The sequence below is a fragment of the Phascolarctos cinereus genome, unplaced genomic scaffold (assembly GCF_003287225.1).
Source record: "Phascolarctos cinereus isolate Bilbo 61053 unplaced genomic scaffold, phaCin_HiC Scaffold_726;HRSCAF=1367, whole genome shotgun sequence".
NCBI classification, from domain to species: Eukaryota; Metazoa; Chordata; class Mammalia; order Diprotodontia; family Phascolarctidae; genus Phascolarctos; species Phascolarctos cinereus.
In genome coordinates, this window is record NW_027556098.1 from 146,068,458 (window position 1) to 146,085,763 (window position 17,306).

Consider the following 17,306-nt stretch of genomic DNA (forward strand, 5'->3'; position numbering starts at 1 on the left):
GTGCCCCATAGCTCTTGTTTGAACTAGTTTGGGTGATTTTTTTTTCTTTTTATAATTGTTAGGGATTTTTTAATGTTTATAAACCAAAAATTATTTTAAGCAAATAACTTATATCTCTATAAAGCTTTAAGGTTTACAGAGTTCATTTCTCACAACAACCTTGTAAAGTAATTTTTATTTTCCCCATTTTATAGAAAAGGAAACTGAACTTCTGAGAGGTTAAGTGGTTTGTCCATTATCATATAGCTAGTAAATAACTGAGGCGGGATTTGAATCTAGCTCCAGTGCTCTATCACAACATTTGTCTCTTCAACAAAAACATTTTCTTGTGCTATATTCAGTAAAATATATACTTGTCTTTCTCACTTAAGAGCCCTGGAAGCTAAAATTCTGAATCAGTATACCTTTGTTTCCTGTTTTAGGTTTAAACTTAACTTTTCATTAAAAATTTTTACAAATTTATTTTTCTTTTTTCAGCCAATGAAACTGAAATTGCATTCTTCTGTGAAGAAGATTACAAGAACTACAAAGCTAATCCTGTTTCATCCTGGTGAAGACTTCTGGGGAGCTTGTTTTTTGCATACCTATAGTAAGCTCTTTATTTTGCTTACTGAGAGTTTTTTTTTTTACTGATAAATAAATCCTAAAATATTAATCCATGCTGAGTTACAGTTTCTTTTCACAGCCTGCCATTTGTATCCAAACTCTGTTAGTGGTACCTGTTGTTATTTTACATTTCTCAGACACACTCATGTCTCCTTCCCCGCCCACTTGTATTTTATCATCTAGGCACTGTAATTAATGTAGCATTTCTTTTTATGATGAAAACCGTATTGAGAGATTTAAAAAAATAACAGAAACCGAAAAGTAAGTGTAGTGTACTAGTAGAACACTGTTCCATTCCCCTATAGTTTTTGTTTTTAACATTTTCTCAGAACCTTAGAATTTCTTGTGACTAGCCAATATTAGATTGTTCTTGAAAGAATTTATGAGGTCTTTTATTCATTTTGTGTCTCATCTATAGTTTCTAATTGGAGTTATCTATTACTTTATTTTTCCACCAAAAGAGATGAAGGCCTAGTGTGATCATTTCATCCATTTTTCAGTTTCTTGACTATACAACACACAACCACAAAGGAAAATAAGCATTACATATTCCAGAGAGATTTTTGTGATGTCTGAGAGTCATGCATTTTCCTTTTTAAAAATACATTAGTCAGCATAAGTGGCATGGCTGAATTTCTGATGGCTTGAGAAGTAAAATACAGTAGAACCAAATTCATATCTTTGGGGAAAAGATATCTGTGTCTGTTGCTTAGAGAAAATTGTTCTTTGAAAACAAGTTTGTCCTTCAAGATAAAATCTTTCAGACTATAGCAGCGTTTTCATTAAAGATCATCAAATCAATAAGCCCCTTATGTGTGCCATGGAAGTCTTCTAGTTGCTGGGGTGACAGAGACAAAAAGGAAATGACCCTGCCCCCTCGGTGCTTCTATTCTTTTGGGGTAAACAACATTACTCATAAAAGTTTATACAAAACAAATCCAAAGTAAATATATCAGGTGGCTTTGCGTGAAGACACCAGGAAGCTGGGGATCAGGAAAAGACTCGGGGGGAGGCAGTGCTTGAGCTGAGCTTTGAAGGAAGCTCAGGATTCTCAGAGGTGAAAGGAGGGAAAAGGGGAGTGTGTACCAGGCCTAGTGACAGTGTGTGCAGAGGCATGGAGATGAGAGATGGAATATTATATGTGAGGAACAGCAAGACCAGAAGTTAGGCTGCATTGTAGAGAGTTTAAAGAAGAATAATATATGATATACATGGAAGAGTAAACTGGAACCTACTTTCCAGGTACTTGAATGACAAACAGAGAAGTTTGTATTTGATTCTAAAGGCAATAGGAAGCTCTGGAGTTTATTGAGAAGAGGAGAGTCCTCATGGTGAGACCCAGGCTTTAGGAATGTCACTTTGTCAGATGTGTGATGGACAGATTAGATAGAGGAGAGACTAAATGTAGGAAGACCAATTAGGAAACTTGTAATAGTCTAGGTGACAGCTGATGAGGGATGAGTTTTTGGGGAAAGCTAATGAGTTTCCTATTAGATGTGTTGAGTTTGAGATGCCTGCAAGACATCCAGTTGGAAATGTCCAAAAGGTATTTTTGATGTGAACAGACAGGGTGGGATATGTAGATTTGGGAGTCATCGTCACAGAGATAATTATTTAACTCATGGGAACTGAGGAGGTCGCCTAGAGAGAATATATAGAAAGAAGAGGGCTCTTGATAGAGCATTAGTGTGCACCACAGCAAAGGAGCAAGGCATAGATGAGGTTGCAGTAAAGGAGACCTGAAAAGTGCCATCAGACAAGGAGAGCAAGAACTAAAGGAAAACTGGGTCAGGAAAACTCAGAGAAGAGAGAGTATCCAAGAGGAGAGGATGGTCAACCCGGAAATGCTTCATGAAGCTCAAGAAGGATGAGGATTAAGAAAAGGTCATTAAGTTTCAAAATTAAGAGATCACTGGTAGCTTTGGAAAAAAAAACCATTTTTCCAGCAGAAAACCAACAGATTGTAATTAGAAACAGACTTAGTCCAAAAATTAAAGTTCCCTGTGTGATGTCAGCCAGGCTCATAATTGCTCCTTGAAGCCAATGAGGCAGAAATGTTTGTTCTGTTTTGACCACAGTATCAAGGACTGACTCCAAGTCCTGCCCCTGACCAGGGGCAGCTCATTTAAACTTTCAGTACCTTAAGCAACCCACAAAGGCTACCAATGACAGAAGAGTTGGCAGTTGGTATCAGTGAGGGTATTTTCACAACTGGAATTCTCTATCCTAATGAAATCACAGGTCTCTGCACCAAAAACCAGTCTTTGCACCACATGATTTTTTTGTTGTTTTGCTAAGTGAGTCATCATAGGACTCCTTAAACTCTCAGTGAACTCTCAGTGTATTTCAAATATATTCTAATTATAAAAATTAAATTTATGTGGGCTTCAAAACAATAATTTTCTTAAGTGAGTTAACCCCTATGTATATATTGTCACTTAAACTGAAGTAACTGTAAAAAAAAAGTGTGTATATATGTGTAATAAATATTTCTTAAAATAGTTTTCTTCTTAAACATGTCTCCTTTTCTTCCCTCCCTCCCTCCAAAGGGACAAAAAAGTAGTAAACCTTGGGAAGAATGATTCTTTTTCAGGTACAAGTTAGACTAGGTAGCCTTTAGGGTCCTTTCCAACTTTTATATTCTCTGCTTTTGTGAAATGATCATTAAGGCAAGTCATAGTTTTATCATTTGGTCTCCTTAGGATAGAGTGAATACTCCAGCACGTGTCCAGGTAGTTGACGATTCTCTTCCCATCACTACAGTATCATGCCTCCTTACCAGGTTTGTGCCTTGTCTTCTGTAATCCTTTCTGGGTAGTTGTTAGCATATTCCCATTAAAGTTACCACTTTTTATCCCACTGTTCATTTTTATCCCACTGTTCATTCTTACCCAAATGTTCTTCACCATTCTTCTGGATATCATCCAGTGAGTACTTCTTGGTACCTAGTGCTGCTCCATTTCTCCTTTTTTCCATTCATTTTTTTTGAATTTATTTGTCTGTACATTTTATATCCCCCAAAGAAAATGTAAGCCCCCAGGGGCATTTTTCATTTTTCATTTTTATAATTGTATCCTGTGCACTTAGCTCTCTTGCTTGCAAACACCTTAGTGGCACTTAATAGGTACTCATTTAGTTGAATAGAGTTGAATAATATGAGGTGGTATCACATACAAAAAGTAGTGGTTATTTATCTTTTTTAAATTGTCAAATTTTTTTTTTGTTTCAAGTCAATCTCCTACCAACATCTTCATTTATTCAGCAAGCAGTTATTAATGCCTACTATATGCCTGAAACTGTCTTTGGTGCTGGGATTATTATGAAGACAAAAACCAAAATAATATCTACCCTCAGGGAGTTTATATTCTATTGAATACAATGCATTCTTGGCAGTCCTAACTGAAAAAAAAGTTTGTTTTCTCCTCATTTGCAGAAGATAAGTGCAACCTTTAGGCCAGAAGTTCTTAACCTTTTTTGTGTCATGGATCCCTTGGGGCATCTGGTGAAACCAATGGACTTTTGAAATAATCAATATGTATGTGTCTTTGTGCACAAATAGGTATGCAAATGCCTGTGTATACATCCATGTGTGCTTTTGGCAGGTTTGCTTTTTCATCTTTGGTACTCTCCTTTTATCTGTCTCTCTGAGACATGTTCCCAGAGCAGAAAATTCATCCATACTGCTCTGAAAGATTGTCAACATGCATTTCTCAAAGATGCTGTTGATCGGATGTTAGTTGGGGAGCCTCTCTTGAGTTCTCTACAGTTTGCCCATCTCTAGAGGGAGCCAGGGATCACATGATAAAGTCAGGAAGATCTGGGTTTCCATTTTGCCTCTGGTACTATCTGTATGACAGTGGACGAGTTACTGAATCTCAGTCTTTCCTTACTTGTAAGTGAAAAAATACCTGAAGTACACACTTCACAGGGCTGTGGCAAGGCTAAAATAAGGAAATGTACCCTTTGCAAATATACTTTGTAAGCCTTGAAGATACTATAAATGATGATATTATCATATTGATGAGTGAAGGAAGATGGATGAAGGCATGAAACTGATGACCCAGCCTATTTCAGTAGTCATAGTATTTGGGAATGGTAATTTCAGAGAAGAGGATTATAGATAGAGAAGAAGAGATTATCTCTCCCCCATGCCATCCCAAATAGATTGTTAATTTATTAAGGAAAATGATTGAAAATATTGATAGTGAGCACTGGCAGATTGTTGTGGTCATCCAGATGACAGTAATTTTAGAAGAAATTATTTTAATTGATCTGTGCCCACATGCTAACCTAGTATATTACTATCAGAAAATCTTCCTCTGTTTCATCGGATGATCAGGAAAGCACAAATCTACCCAAGTTCATACCCAACTTTCATAATCATCTACTGTGTTAAACCTAGTACACAGTTCTCTTCAGCTTAAATTCCCTGGAATGCAAACAAGATTGTGGAACCTTCCTTCATTTTCTGTCAAAGAAAGTGTGTTTATTATATATGCCAAGTGGCAGTTCAGCAGCACCTGTAGGATACTCCCAATTATTATTTTTTTGCCTCTCTTTGTATTTTCAATGCTTAACACAGTGACTGACACATAATAAATGCTCAATAATTACTTGTTGACTCACTAGTTGAAAAATGCAAGTAATTTTGGTGCTGAAATGAGGTTGATTTTTAGATCTTTGATCAGGTTATTGTATTGTGTATTGGATTCATGAATTGACATGAAGTATGTCAATAGTGCCTTAGAATTTAAGTTTCTATAGGACAGTGACCCAACTGTGTGTTCTTTTGGTATATGACTCTTTGTGAGAATTCTGTAAAAAGGGCCACTCACAAGTGTTAAGATACCACAGAAAAGAGCTCCATTTTAGGACCTCAGCTAATGCGGCGCAGCTCTACACCAAAACAGAGACAATGAATATCTCTAGGAGTTGTTTTATGTATTTAGCAAAGTGAGTTTTTTTTTGTCTCAGGCTAGTTTTTAACAGATAGCTGTCCATGCCACGAGACAGAGTGCCGACGCCTTAGTAAACGATCTCTGCAATGGGCATTGTTCAGTTAAGAATGGCATAGTCCCAAAGATCCTCTGTCTAAATCAGGCCAGGACAAAGGCCCATTTGTGGTGACTAGACTTCTACCTTCATTTCTCATTTATTAAGACCTGCTATTATTGTGAAACCTTTCATTAGTGCTATATTAGAACAAAATTTCATTTGAGATTTTCCTTCCGATTTTAACAGAAAAACTTTTGGATGGCCCTTTTGAGGTTTATTTCTTATGACAAAATAGGGCCCCCCAAAATGAATTCAGTGTAAGTGGGTAGACTGAAAAGATTCTGAGCAAGGAACAAGTCATTACAGAGAGAGGGTCTAGCAGGGAGTGTAGGAGAAAACTGATGATAATATGACAAACCAGATAGGGTGGGCAGCAAATGAATGGAAGCGGTTGGAAGAAAAGGCTGTCCCCATTGGAAAGAGAATCCAGAAGTTTGATAGACTAGATAATTGATTTGCAGATTGAATTACATTGGGTACAGAGATTCCGGATCAGCAGTCTGAATTCTGGTGTGAATAAGATCCTTTTTTGATTCTTGTTAAAAGTTGGTTTGTGTCTATTGGTTTTGAGTTTAGTTTCTACAGGCACCTGCATTTTCATGCAGCTGACTCATTTTTGTTCTGCATTCAGTTCCTTTGTATGCCTAGAGGCAATTCTGGTGCCTCCTCAGTGAGTACTTTTTTTTTTCCCTAGCTGGAAGAAAATGCTGTGGTAGTTATTAGCAATAAGCACAATAAGTGTCCTAGATTGTCTTTTGTTTCTGTTTGAAATGTCCCTGGAAAGCTGAGGGAGAGAAAGAGAGGAAGATTCGACAGCGCTGCAAATAATGATAGTTTTTTTTCCCCCCAATTGCCTTAAAACAAAGTTACTTGTTTTAAAAGTGACCTAGAAGTGAACTTGTTACTGGCATTTAAAATTAAACCATTCCTAAAAAGGTAAGAGGCATACCATTCAGTATGTTAAAGCTGTTTTACCCTTTTCTGTTGATTATAGATAGTAATCCCTGTAGTGCTATTACTTAGCATCGTATTTTCAGTGTTCTGTAGTTAGTGGTACTGTTATTAATGAATTTTCTTTATATTCATGATACCTGTTTCCTAGAAACTCAAAAGAAAGCTTTGCATAAATTTACATATCATTATGATATTTGCATGAAATGCATGGCAAATGATAGAATTCCATATTACTTGTCATGGAGAAACTGAGGTGTCATACCAGAAAACACTGTCCCAGGGCACGTATGTGGCAGCAGGATCCAGGGTTCTTGCTACCATTTGGATACGTTCCATATCCTTGTCCCTCAACACTAGCATCCACCACTGCAGTGCTCATGAGACTCTTTAAATATCTTTTCTTTAGTATACTTTATTACTTAATCCAATCTCTGCCTTGCTTTTGGCAAAATGTGGCCTTTAGTACTGAACCAGACTTGATATGCCTTCCTTGTTTTTCTTTGGCTTTCTGCTTATTATGACTAGTTAATAATCAACAGTAAGTAGCTAGGTTGCTCAGAGTGTTGGGCCTGGAGTCAGGAAGAGCTGAGTTCAGATGCTGTCTTAGACACTTACTAGCTGTATGACTCTGGGCAAGTCCCTTCACCTCTGTTTGCCTTAATCCAGTGGAGAAGTAAATGACGAACCACTCCAATATCTTTGCCAAGAAAACCCCATGGACAGTATTGGCACGCTATTATGGTCTATGGGGTCATGAATAATCAGAACAACTGAACAAAGATGACAGCAGTAGCAGGTAATGATGTAGTCTAATACCAATTCCTTTAGAAAATTCTGGACACAGGCTGCTTTTTAAAGGAAGAAAATTAAAAACCTCTTCTAGTTAGTCTAAAGGTACCCAGGTAGGAGTATTTCTAAAATGCAAGTTTTGGGGGCTGTGTTTTCTACATATATGATCAGCCCTACAGTTTTATATTATGTTATGACTAGAATTACAGAGTGAATCTCCATAAAGAAAATGAGTTTCTTCCTAAAAGCGCTGTCAAATTTCTTCATTAAAAAAAAACCAGGTAAAATAACAGAGGGAAAATATGGTTAATGTGGAAAGGTACTTTTTACTTTTCTTTTGTGTTCATTACCACCAGGTGTCAGCATAGTCTGTTCCATAGGCATTTTGAGAATGAATGGGCAAGAAAATACTGAGTTGTTTATTAATGGCAATGATTAATAGACAGGGTGGTAAGTTTAGCTTATAAGGTTAGCATTGGGTTTTTTTAGGGGGGGTATTGCTGAAATTCAAAGCTTCAAGCTTATTAATAATGTTGGTTGCTACACTGAAATGGAAAACATGTTCTTATTAATACCGTAACCTATATTTCATTTTGATCTAATATAGTCTGATGTTCAGTATACTATAGCATTTGATGTCTGGCTTAATTTTATCCACTTGTAGACTCTGATTGATGCCTAAATACTGTTGTTGCTCTTACAAATGCTGCTGCTCATATATATAATTTGTAAAATGTCACAATTAGGATTCTTTGTTTTAAAATGCTAATAATTGAATAAGATAAGCAGATTATTTAAGTAGATCACTTTTTGAAGGTTTGAAGTACACTTTTGATTGTGTGCTACTTCTTTTATTTTATATATATATATATGTATGTATGTATGTATACTTTTTTTTTTAGGCACTTGGGGTTAAGTGACTTGCCCAAGGTCACACATCTAGTAAGTGTCAAATGTTTGATCTGAGGGCAGATTTGAACTCAGGTCCTCCTGACTCCAGGCCCGGTGCTCTCTCCACTGCACCACCTAGCTGCCCCCTACTTCCTTTGTTTAGAAAGTGCAAGATGCTTAAATACACCCTTCTAGAATCACATTCACTTTTTAATTTATTCTGATCTGTGTAGATGCTTGGAGGTATCATTTTGGAAGTGAAAAGCGAGACTTTAAAGCAGTGCATGGAGGTTTGGGAGTAAAAATCAACTTCTATCCTATAAAAACTGGAATTATGTTGTAAAAACACTCTAGGCAACATAATACTGTCCTCATGTATCCTTCTCAGTAGATGAAGTTCTCTAAGGTCCCTTCCAGCTCTAAAATTCTGTGACTTTAATGCAGTAGCACCCTAGGTAATTTCAAATACCATTGTGTTTTTGTTTCTAGGTCATTTTAAAAAGAAACAAAACAACTTTTGTATGACAGCTTTTTTTTAAAAGCCTGCCACATAATTATATAATAACTTTGGCTAAGTTTTTTCTAGGTTCCTGGTCCTGTACCTGAGGTATAAAAGAAGAATTTGTTTTTTATAACATTCAAGTGCCTACAGTGGGATTTAAAAACAAAAATGAAACAAGTCTCCAACCTCAAGGAGCTTATGTTCTACTGTGGAGAGAGGAACTGTACACACACACACACACAGAGTAGAAAATAAAGCAATGGAGAGATCAGAAAAGTTGTTCTAGGAATATTTGAGGAAAGGGAAGGCACTAATATTTGTATTTGCAAAGGCTTCGTAGTGGTTAGGCTTTGAAGGAATATAAACTATTTGAAAGGCAGAAATGAGGAAAGGGGATGCATTCTAGGTATTGGGAATGTCCTTTGTGCATGCATTGCAGTGGGAGATGGACCATTACTTTTGGGGAACAGCTTGGCTCAGCAGTGTTTGTGAAGGAGAATGACATGAAATAAGATCAAAAAGGCATATTGAAGCAAGAATAGTGGATCCCAAGGACCAGGCTAATTTAACAATTCAGTTCAATTAAATCACATTTATTAAGCAGCTTCTTTGGGCAAGGCAGCGTATTAGGTCAGACAAAGACAGTATTGAAGGACTTTACTTCAAGGAGTGTATGTTTTATTGGATAAAGAAAAACACTAAAATATATACAAAATGAATTATTGATCGGGGATAGAGCACTAACAGGACAGGCTTTCTGAAAGAGTTAGATGTTGAGTTGACCTTTGAAGGAATCTAGGGATTGCTTATATGAGGCAGAGAGGAGAAAAGCATAGAGGAAATTTGGTCATGAACTCTTCTCCTATCCATAGATCTGACAAGTAATTTCTTCCATGTTCTGCTGTTGCTTGTAGTATCCCTTTTTTCAAATCATGGACCCATTTTGAACTTCTCTTGGTATATGGTATAAGATGTTGGTCTATGCCTAGTTTCTGCCAAACTGCTTTCTGGTTTTCCCAGCAGTTTTTGTAAGATAGTGAGTTCTTGTTCTAATAGCTGAAATTTTGGGTTTATCAAATGCTAGGTTACTGCGCTCATTTGCTTCTTTGTATTGTGTACTTAACCTGTTCTGTTGATCAATTAATACCAAATTATTTTGATGATTACAATTTTGTAGAATAGATTGAGATTTCTGATACTGCTAGGCTACTTTCCTTCTTATTTTTTTTTTCATTGATTCCCTTGATATTCTTGAACTTTTGTTCCTCCATGTGAATTTCATTATTATTTTTCTAGCTCTATAAAATAAGTTTTGGTGATTTGATTGATATGGCACTGAATAAGTAAAGTATTGTAAGTAGCATTGTAATTTTTATTATATTGGCCCAGCCTACCCGTGAGCAATTAACATTTCTCCAATTTTTAGATGTCTTTATTTGTGGGAAGAATGCCATGTGATTGTATTCATATAATTCCTGTATGTGTTTTGGCAAGAAGACTCCCAAGCATTTTATATTGTCTGTAGTTATTTCAAATGGAATTTCTCTATCTCACAGAGAAAATTTGAAAGGCAGAGATGAGGAAGAAGGGTACAAGCTAGGTGTAAGGGACAGCCTTTGGAGAGGCAAAGAGGATGGTAGTGAGAATGCCATGGCTGGAACATAAAGTGTGTAAAGAGGGAAGAATAATTTTCAATAAATTTGGAAAAGTGGGCTGAAGTCAGATTGTGAAGGACTTTAGGAGCAAAACAGCCTAGATTGTGTTTTATTTTAGAGGTAGGCACTGGAGCTTTTTGAGAAGGGGAGTGACATGATTAGATTCATGTTTTAGGAAGATTAATTTGGAATGTAGCAAAGGTATTTCAGAGGGGAGATGGTGGTTGCAAGGTGCCCAATTAGGAGGTTATTTCAGTAGTCCTTGCAAGAGGATATGAGGGCCAGGTTGTGTAGAGAAAGGGGACAGATATGAGATGTTGCAGAGACAAGATCAAAAAGACTTGGCAACTGAACAAACGTGCAGTGACAAGTTGATATTGCCTGTGAGATTGCAAATCCAAGTGATTGGAAGGATGATGATGTCCTCAACACAGAGGAAAGTTAGAAAGACATAAGGGTTTGGGAATCAGTTGTGTTTGGTACATATTGCATTTAAGATGCTAAGGTGACATGTAGTTGGAAATGTCCAGTATAGAGCTGGTGACATGGGACTGGATTTCAGAAGAGAAATGAAGGTTGGAAAGGGTTAATGTCTTATCTTAGAGGCAGTAGGGAGCCATGGAAGATTTTTGAGTAGGGGTTTGACATGGTCAGACCTGTGGGTTAGGAATATTATTTTGGTAGCTCTGTGGAGGATAGCTAAGGAGACAGGTAACTATTACAGTAGGTTAGGCAAGTGGTGATGAGGCTGTTGGAAATGTTAGCCTTGACAAGAAGGGCCACTTCTTCCTTCAAGACTAGAGCCAAAGAGCAAAGGATGGGAGATATATAGTAAATATCTTAAGAAATGGACTAGGGTATGAGGAGAGATCACATACATGGCTTTGATTTTCTCTGTAAAGATGGAGATAAGGCAATTTAGTTGGGAGAAAATGGACTTGAGGAGAGAGGAAGTAGTTTGGAACACCTTCACCTTCTGAGGGACGGGAAATAGAGAGCCCAAGGAAGAATGAAAGGACTGTTGTGCAGCAGTGACTCTGGAGAATATAGATAGTGGAGACAACTCAAAGTAGAGCTCTGGCAAGATGTGAAGGTGGCAGCAGGACAAAGAGACAAGGGATTCAAGGGTGGAGGACAGCATCTAGAGGGCGAGGGGAGCGCAGCATAGGGCTGATGGACTTGGAGAAGGCCGGAGAGACTGGGGAGTTGTGCTGAGGACAAAGAACAGGTTTAGGAAAAGTAAGTTGGGGGGGGGAGGACAACACAGGTAAGAAGGACAGGAGATTATGATCAGAAAGGACAGTCTTATGAAGTAGGCCCTCCTGATCTGAGTCCCTCAGAGCACAGATGTCCGGACACATGGGGTCTCTAATGGAGGTGAGGCTAGTGGGCTCTCTGGTACTTGCAAGCCTCAGTGAATCAGAATTAGGGGCCAGGGGAGTAATCAGAGAAGGTAACAGCAAATTCAGACTCAAGGCAAGTAGCCAGCCCAAGGCTGTGACAGATATGTAGCCTGTATTTCGTAGGAGCCTAAGGACTTCCTTCTAAGAATCTCACTGAGATATGTTTCCTATTTGATGAGGACCAACCTAGGGCTATGCACATCTGCCACTTGCCCAGCTAATCTTTAGTGCCAGTTCCTAGTGGTATGATGGGAGATTACTGCATTTTGGAATCAGGAGATTCGGGGTCAAGTCTGAGCTATCCCTCTACTTGGCAGGTGATCTTGAACAAAATACATGACCCCTCTGAGCCTATTTTCTCTTTTGTAAGATAGGAAAAATAATACTTGCACCGTCCACCTAACAGGGGGTTTGTAAGGATCAAAAAATATGTTTGTCAAATGATCTGCAAGTGGTCAATTGCCATATAAAAGGAAGTCCCCTGCCTTTTATAGTTCTGCCATTGTGTTTACTCATAGACATTGAAATCCCAATGATAAGATATTAGAATTCTTCAAAAAAATATTTTCCAATACCACCTTTAATAAGTTTAAGTGAATGGGAGTGGAAGGCAGTTTTAGATTTTAGTACCAGACTTAATGTTTTAATTCTCTTCTCTGTTTTATCATATACCTCCATGCTGTGAAATTTGGATTTTTTTTTTAATCTTACCTTCTTATTTTTGTAGTTCTGGGTATTGAACTGATTATGCAGTACTCTATTGTTGATTTTTCTCTCCTGACTTTCCTCTAGGGATCAAGTTATGCTTTCCAAACATCCTCTTTAATCCTCTTATCCAGGGAAAGGTAACAGAGGTGCTCACACCTATCCATCAGGACATAGCTAAGACTGACATTTTACAGTCTTTTTGTAACAGGAACCTTGGAGGTGAAAGTATCCATTACCCATCACCCATCCCTCCAGCCAGCTATCTCAGATGACATGGGTGCTTTTAAGGGGGGGGGGAGGTAAAGAATGTATATACACATTTAAAAGTCTAGACACTGTCCATGGAAGAGAATAAAACCAAAATTGGCTGTTGGCTGTCACCTGGAATCACACAGCTGTGAAGTGCTGAATCACACCCAGAGCTCAAGGACACAGAGGGCTTTCCTGAGTGACAGGCCCACCCTGGCAGCTCTCTGTGTAGCAGAAAGTTCAGTTTAGAGCATTAACAAACTCCCTTCATTGCCATTCCTGCTTCAAAGTAAGTTACTCGCAACACAGGGAGCTTCACCGTAAATATAAGGGTGGATGCTATTTTCTTTTTAAGTTATACATTATTTTTTTTTTTAGGCAGTTGGGCTTAAGTGACTTGCACAGGGTCACACAGCTAGTAAGTGTCAAGTGTTTGGTCTGAGGCCAGATTTGAACTCAGGTCCTCCTGACTTCCGGGCTGGTGCTCTATCCACTGCGCCCTCTAGGTGCCCCTAAGTTATACATAATTATTACTGCTTCTCACTCACCTAACTGCCGCCTTCAGTATATAATGCAGTGGTGATTGGGGGTTAGGCATTTGACATTAGGTCCAGATGCACATCTGACAGTTTCTTGTAGCTTCAGATAAAACTCTTTCTTTAGATGAAACTCTTTTCTTTGTTGTAAAGATGAACCATTGTTTAGAAAATGATGGCATAGCCCCCTCATATCTTTTCAGTGTTCTTACACCTTCCTGGCATATACTCTTTGATCTAGTGACATTGGTCTCCTCTATCTCTCCCTCTGGGCATGGAACACTCTTCTTCCTCACCTCTTCCTACTGACTTCCTTTAAGTCCCAATTAAAATCCCATCTTTTACTGGAAGCCTTCCCCAATCCCTTAATTCTAGTACCTTTTCTCTGTTAATTATTTCCTTTTTGTCCTGTATGTAGCTTGCTTTGTCTATATTTGTTTACACATTGTCTCCTTCCTTAAATTGTATGCTCCTTGAGGGCAGGGACTGTCCTTTGCCTCTTTTTGTATCTCCAGCATTTAGCATAGGGCCTGACATATAGCAGGTGTTTAATAAATATTGAATGAAAATATGCTAAAGAACATAGATTTAGAGCTGGTTGAATGGCTGAATCCATGGAATAGTCATTAATGGTTTGATGGCATCTTGGAAAGTCTTTATTGGAATGCCTCAGGGATCTGACCATAGGCGGGTGCTGTTTTAACATTTTCCCTCAATGACCGGGATAAAGGAGTAGACTGCATACTTATCAGTTTTGCAAGTGATACAAATTGGAGGAGATGTAGGTGGATAGCTAATGCATTTGGATAACAGAGTCAGAATCGAAATCATCAGGCTAGAACATCGGGCCAAATTTAATATAATAAAATTTAATAAGGATGAAAATCGAGTCTTACATTTGGTGCCAAAATATCAACTTCACAAGCACAAAATCACTGAGGTGTAGATAGAATAGAGGTTCAGCTGAAAAAAAAAAGAAGAGGGGTGGGGGAGGAAGGAATATTTCAGTGGATTCTAATCTCCATATATAGAGGAGAAGACTAGGGTAGTAGACAGGGAGGATGTTGAACTTGGAGTCAAGGCGTGGGTTCAAAATCTGCTTTATTCATTTAATAACTGTGTATCCCTGAGTAAGTCATTTAACTTTGCTTTAGTTTCCTCATTTATAAAATGAGAAAGTTGAGCTCAGTGCCCTCATGGGTTTCTTCCCATTCTAAATCTCCTTTCTAACTAGCACTCATAAAGACTTGGCTCGCCTTTTCCCTGTCGCCGCTGAGTTGAGCGGGAGGCAGAGGCTCCCGAGTGTTTTCGAAATTTAGCTTCACCCGTGAACCGCTGCCATGGCCGAGGAAGGCATTGCTGCTGGAGGTGTAATGGACGTTAACACCACTCTACAAGAAGTGCTGAAGACCGCACTCATCCACGATGGCCTAGCTGATGGAATTCATGAAGCTGCCAAAGCCTTGGATAAACGCCAAGCCCATCTTTGTGTTCTTGCTTCTAACTGTGATGAACCTATGTATGTAAAGTTGGTTGAGGCCCTGTGTGCTGAGCACCAAATCAACTTGATCAAGGTTGATGACAACAAGAAGCTGGGCGAATGGGTAGGCCACTGTAAAACTGACAGAGAGGGAAAGCCCCGTAAAGTGGTTGGCTGCAGTTGCGTTGTTGTTAAGGACTGTGGCAAGGAATCTCAGGCCAAAGATGTCATCGAAGAATATTTTAAATGCAAGAAATGAATAAAATAAAAGCCTTGGTCTGATTTGAAAAAAAAAAAAGACTTGGCTCCCTTCTAATGACATGGCATCCATGCATCCTTTCCAATACCAGTTGCACTGTCACTCATACTTATTGATGGTGTGTGGGGAGCTTGGAATACTCTTTGCTCCATACTACTCCTTCTAGACTCTCTCTACCATCATTCAGTAACCTTGCCTCTTTTGAGGTTTATTCAATCTACATGTATCACCCAGTCAAGAGTATGGGAGTTATTATTTACTAATTCCTAGGAGACTCTCCTTCCTCAATGAGTTGAGTAAGTGGTTCAGTCTTCCCCCCGCCAGCTCTTGCCCTCATATTAGGCATCTTTAATACATATAGTGATACTCCCTCAAACACTTATTTTCCATTACCTGCTCCTCCATTACACCTAACTACACACTGAAGATGTGACCTTGCCTTCACCAGTGAGTGTTCCACTTCCATGTTCACGAATTCCTCTATCTGATCATATTTTACCATTCCATCTTTCTCTCTGTCTTATGATCTCTGCTCCTGTTTTGCGTCCTCACTGTAACCTCTAATCCCTCTATCTCAGTTGTTTCCTAGGCTATCATCCTTTCACTGGCTATATTCTCTTCCCTTCCCTATCTTAACCTTTTGGTGAGCCAGTTGTACTCTACACTATCCTTTACACTGAAGTCCTTTGGCCCCCTTATCGTATGGATCATTCCTTGCCCAGCCCCAGCCTTGGAAAGTAAACAGCTGCCTCTGTTTTCTGATCATGTGCTGCTGATGGAATAAAAGAAAATCATGAAATTCTGCTGAGTGGGTCTGCCACAAATTTGTTATCTTACTTCAGCAAGGCAGTCCTTTTATGCCTCCCTAATTAGTTCACTCCCCCACTTTCCATTCTACCCTCTCTTCCTACTTTTTCAGTTGAGGACCTTGCCATATGTTTCACTGAAAAAATTTAGACCTTTCACTCAGAGTGCTCTTTCCCCCTCTTCATCTCTCATCTCATCCTCAAATGTCTTCCTCCACCGTCTTCCCCTTCATTTGTTTCATGTGAGGAGGTGGGTTGTTTTCTCAGGTGCAAACCCTTTCAGTTGCATCCTTTGATCCATTCCATCTTGTCTTCTCTAGCAGATTACTCCCTCCATCATTCCCACTCATTAATTTTTTCTCTCTCTCTACTGGCTGCTTCGCCACTGCCTAAAAAGTACTCCCATGTCCACCCATCCTTGAAAAATCTCTCATTTGCTCCATCAATCCCTATTAGCTGTTATCCTATATCTCCTCCCTTCTCTTGATAAAACTTCTTGAGGAAGCCATCTATAACATGTGTACCTTTACTTATTTATAAATTATATGCATAACTGTAATCATAAGTATGTACATATAAAACTTACATAAACAGAAACATTTAGAGGAAGAGATAAAGATAAAATTTATTGTTGTTGGTCCTTCATTTTCGAAGAAGACCAATGACATCACAATAAAATATCTCATCCCAGAATCAATAGGGAATCACTGAAGTTTGAGTAGATTAACATGGTGTTCTAGATATGGCTGCATTTTGACAGTTGTGTAGAGCAGAGGCGGCAGACACTGGGTAACAATCCCAAGTGGTTGAACAAGATTAAAATGCAATTGGGAAATGTTTAACAAAATAAAGCCACAATAGAGCATAGATAATGTTAATATATGGTTTTCTAAGTCAGGATGGGCAGCTTAGTGGCACAGTGGAGGCAGGAAGACCTGAATTCAAATATGGCCTCAGACATTAGCTGTTGTGACCCTGGGCAAGTCACTTAACTCCCATTTGCCTCCGTTTCCTCATCTGTAAAATGAGCTGGAGAAGGAAATGGCAAACTACTCCAGTAACCCCACCAAGAAAACTCCAAGTGGGATCATGAAGAGTCAGACATGACTGAAAAACAACTAAAATGAAGATGCCCCTGCAGGTATCCTTATGTATGGTTTCATGGCCCCATTTCTGTTTGAACTTGACACCACTGGTGTAGAGGATAGACTGGAGAAGGGAAAGAATTGAGGCTTGGAAACCAGTTAGGAGACTGTTGCACTACAGTGTACACGCACAGGTGATGATGAGTGAGAGACAGAGATGGAGAACTGACAAGAGCTGGAAATGAGCAAGATATGTAGACAGAGGTAGGGTGAGGAGTAATGAGGAGCTGAAGATGACACCAAGGTTGTGAGAACCTTGGTGGTACCC

General features: G+C 38.7%; 1 protein-coding gene and 1 pseudogene across 6 annotated transcripts in view; both read left to right on the forward strand.

The window, feature by feature from the left end:
• Positions 1-17,306, forward strand: part of CUNH2orf76 (chromosome unknown C2orf76 homolog) — a 100,070-nt gene that overhangs the window by 65,279 nt on the left and 17,485 nt on the right. For 4 of the 6 annotated variants that reach the window (XM_020963123.2, XM_078146814.1, XM_078146813.1 and 1 more), the window contains one exon: positions 478-655. In XM_020963123.2, the coding sequence (XP_020818782.1) occupies positions 478-554 (77 nt within the window). In that variant the 3' untranslated portion in view covers positions 555-655. Of the gene's footprint in view, positions 1-477; positions 656-3,308; positions 3,389-17,306 lie in introns of those variants that run through there. The other 2 variants (XM_078146811.1, XM_078146810.1) reach the window with 2 other exon arrangements.
• LOC110192096 (small ribosomal subunit protein eS12 pseudogene) lies at positions 14,588-15,126 on the forward strand (annotated as a pseudogene).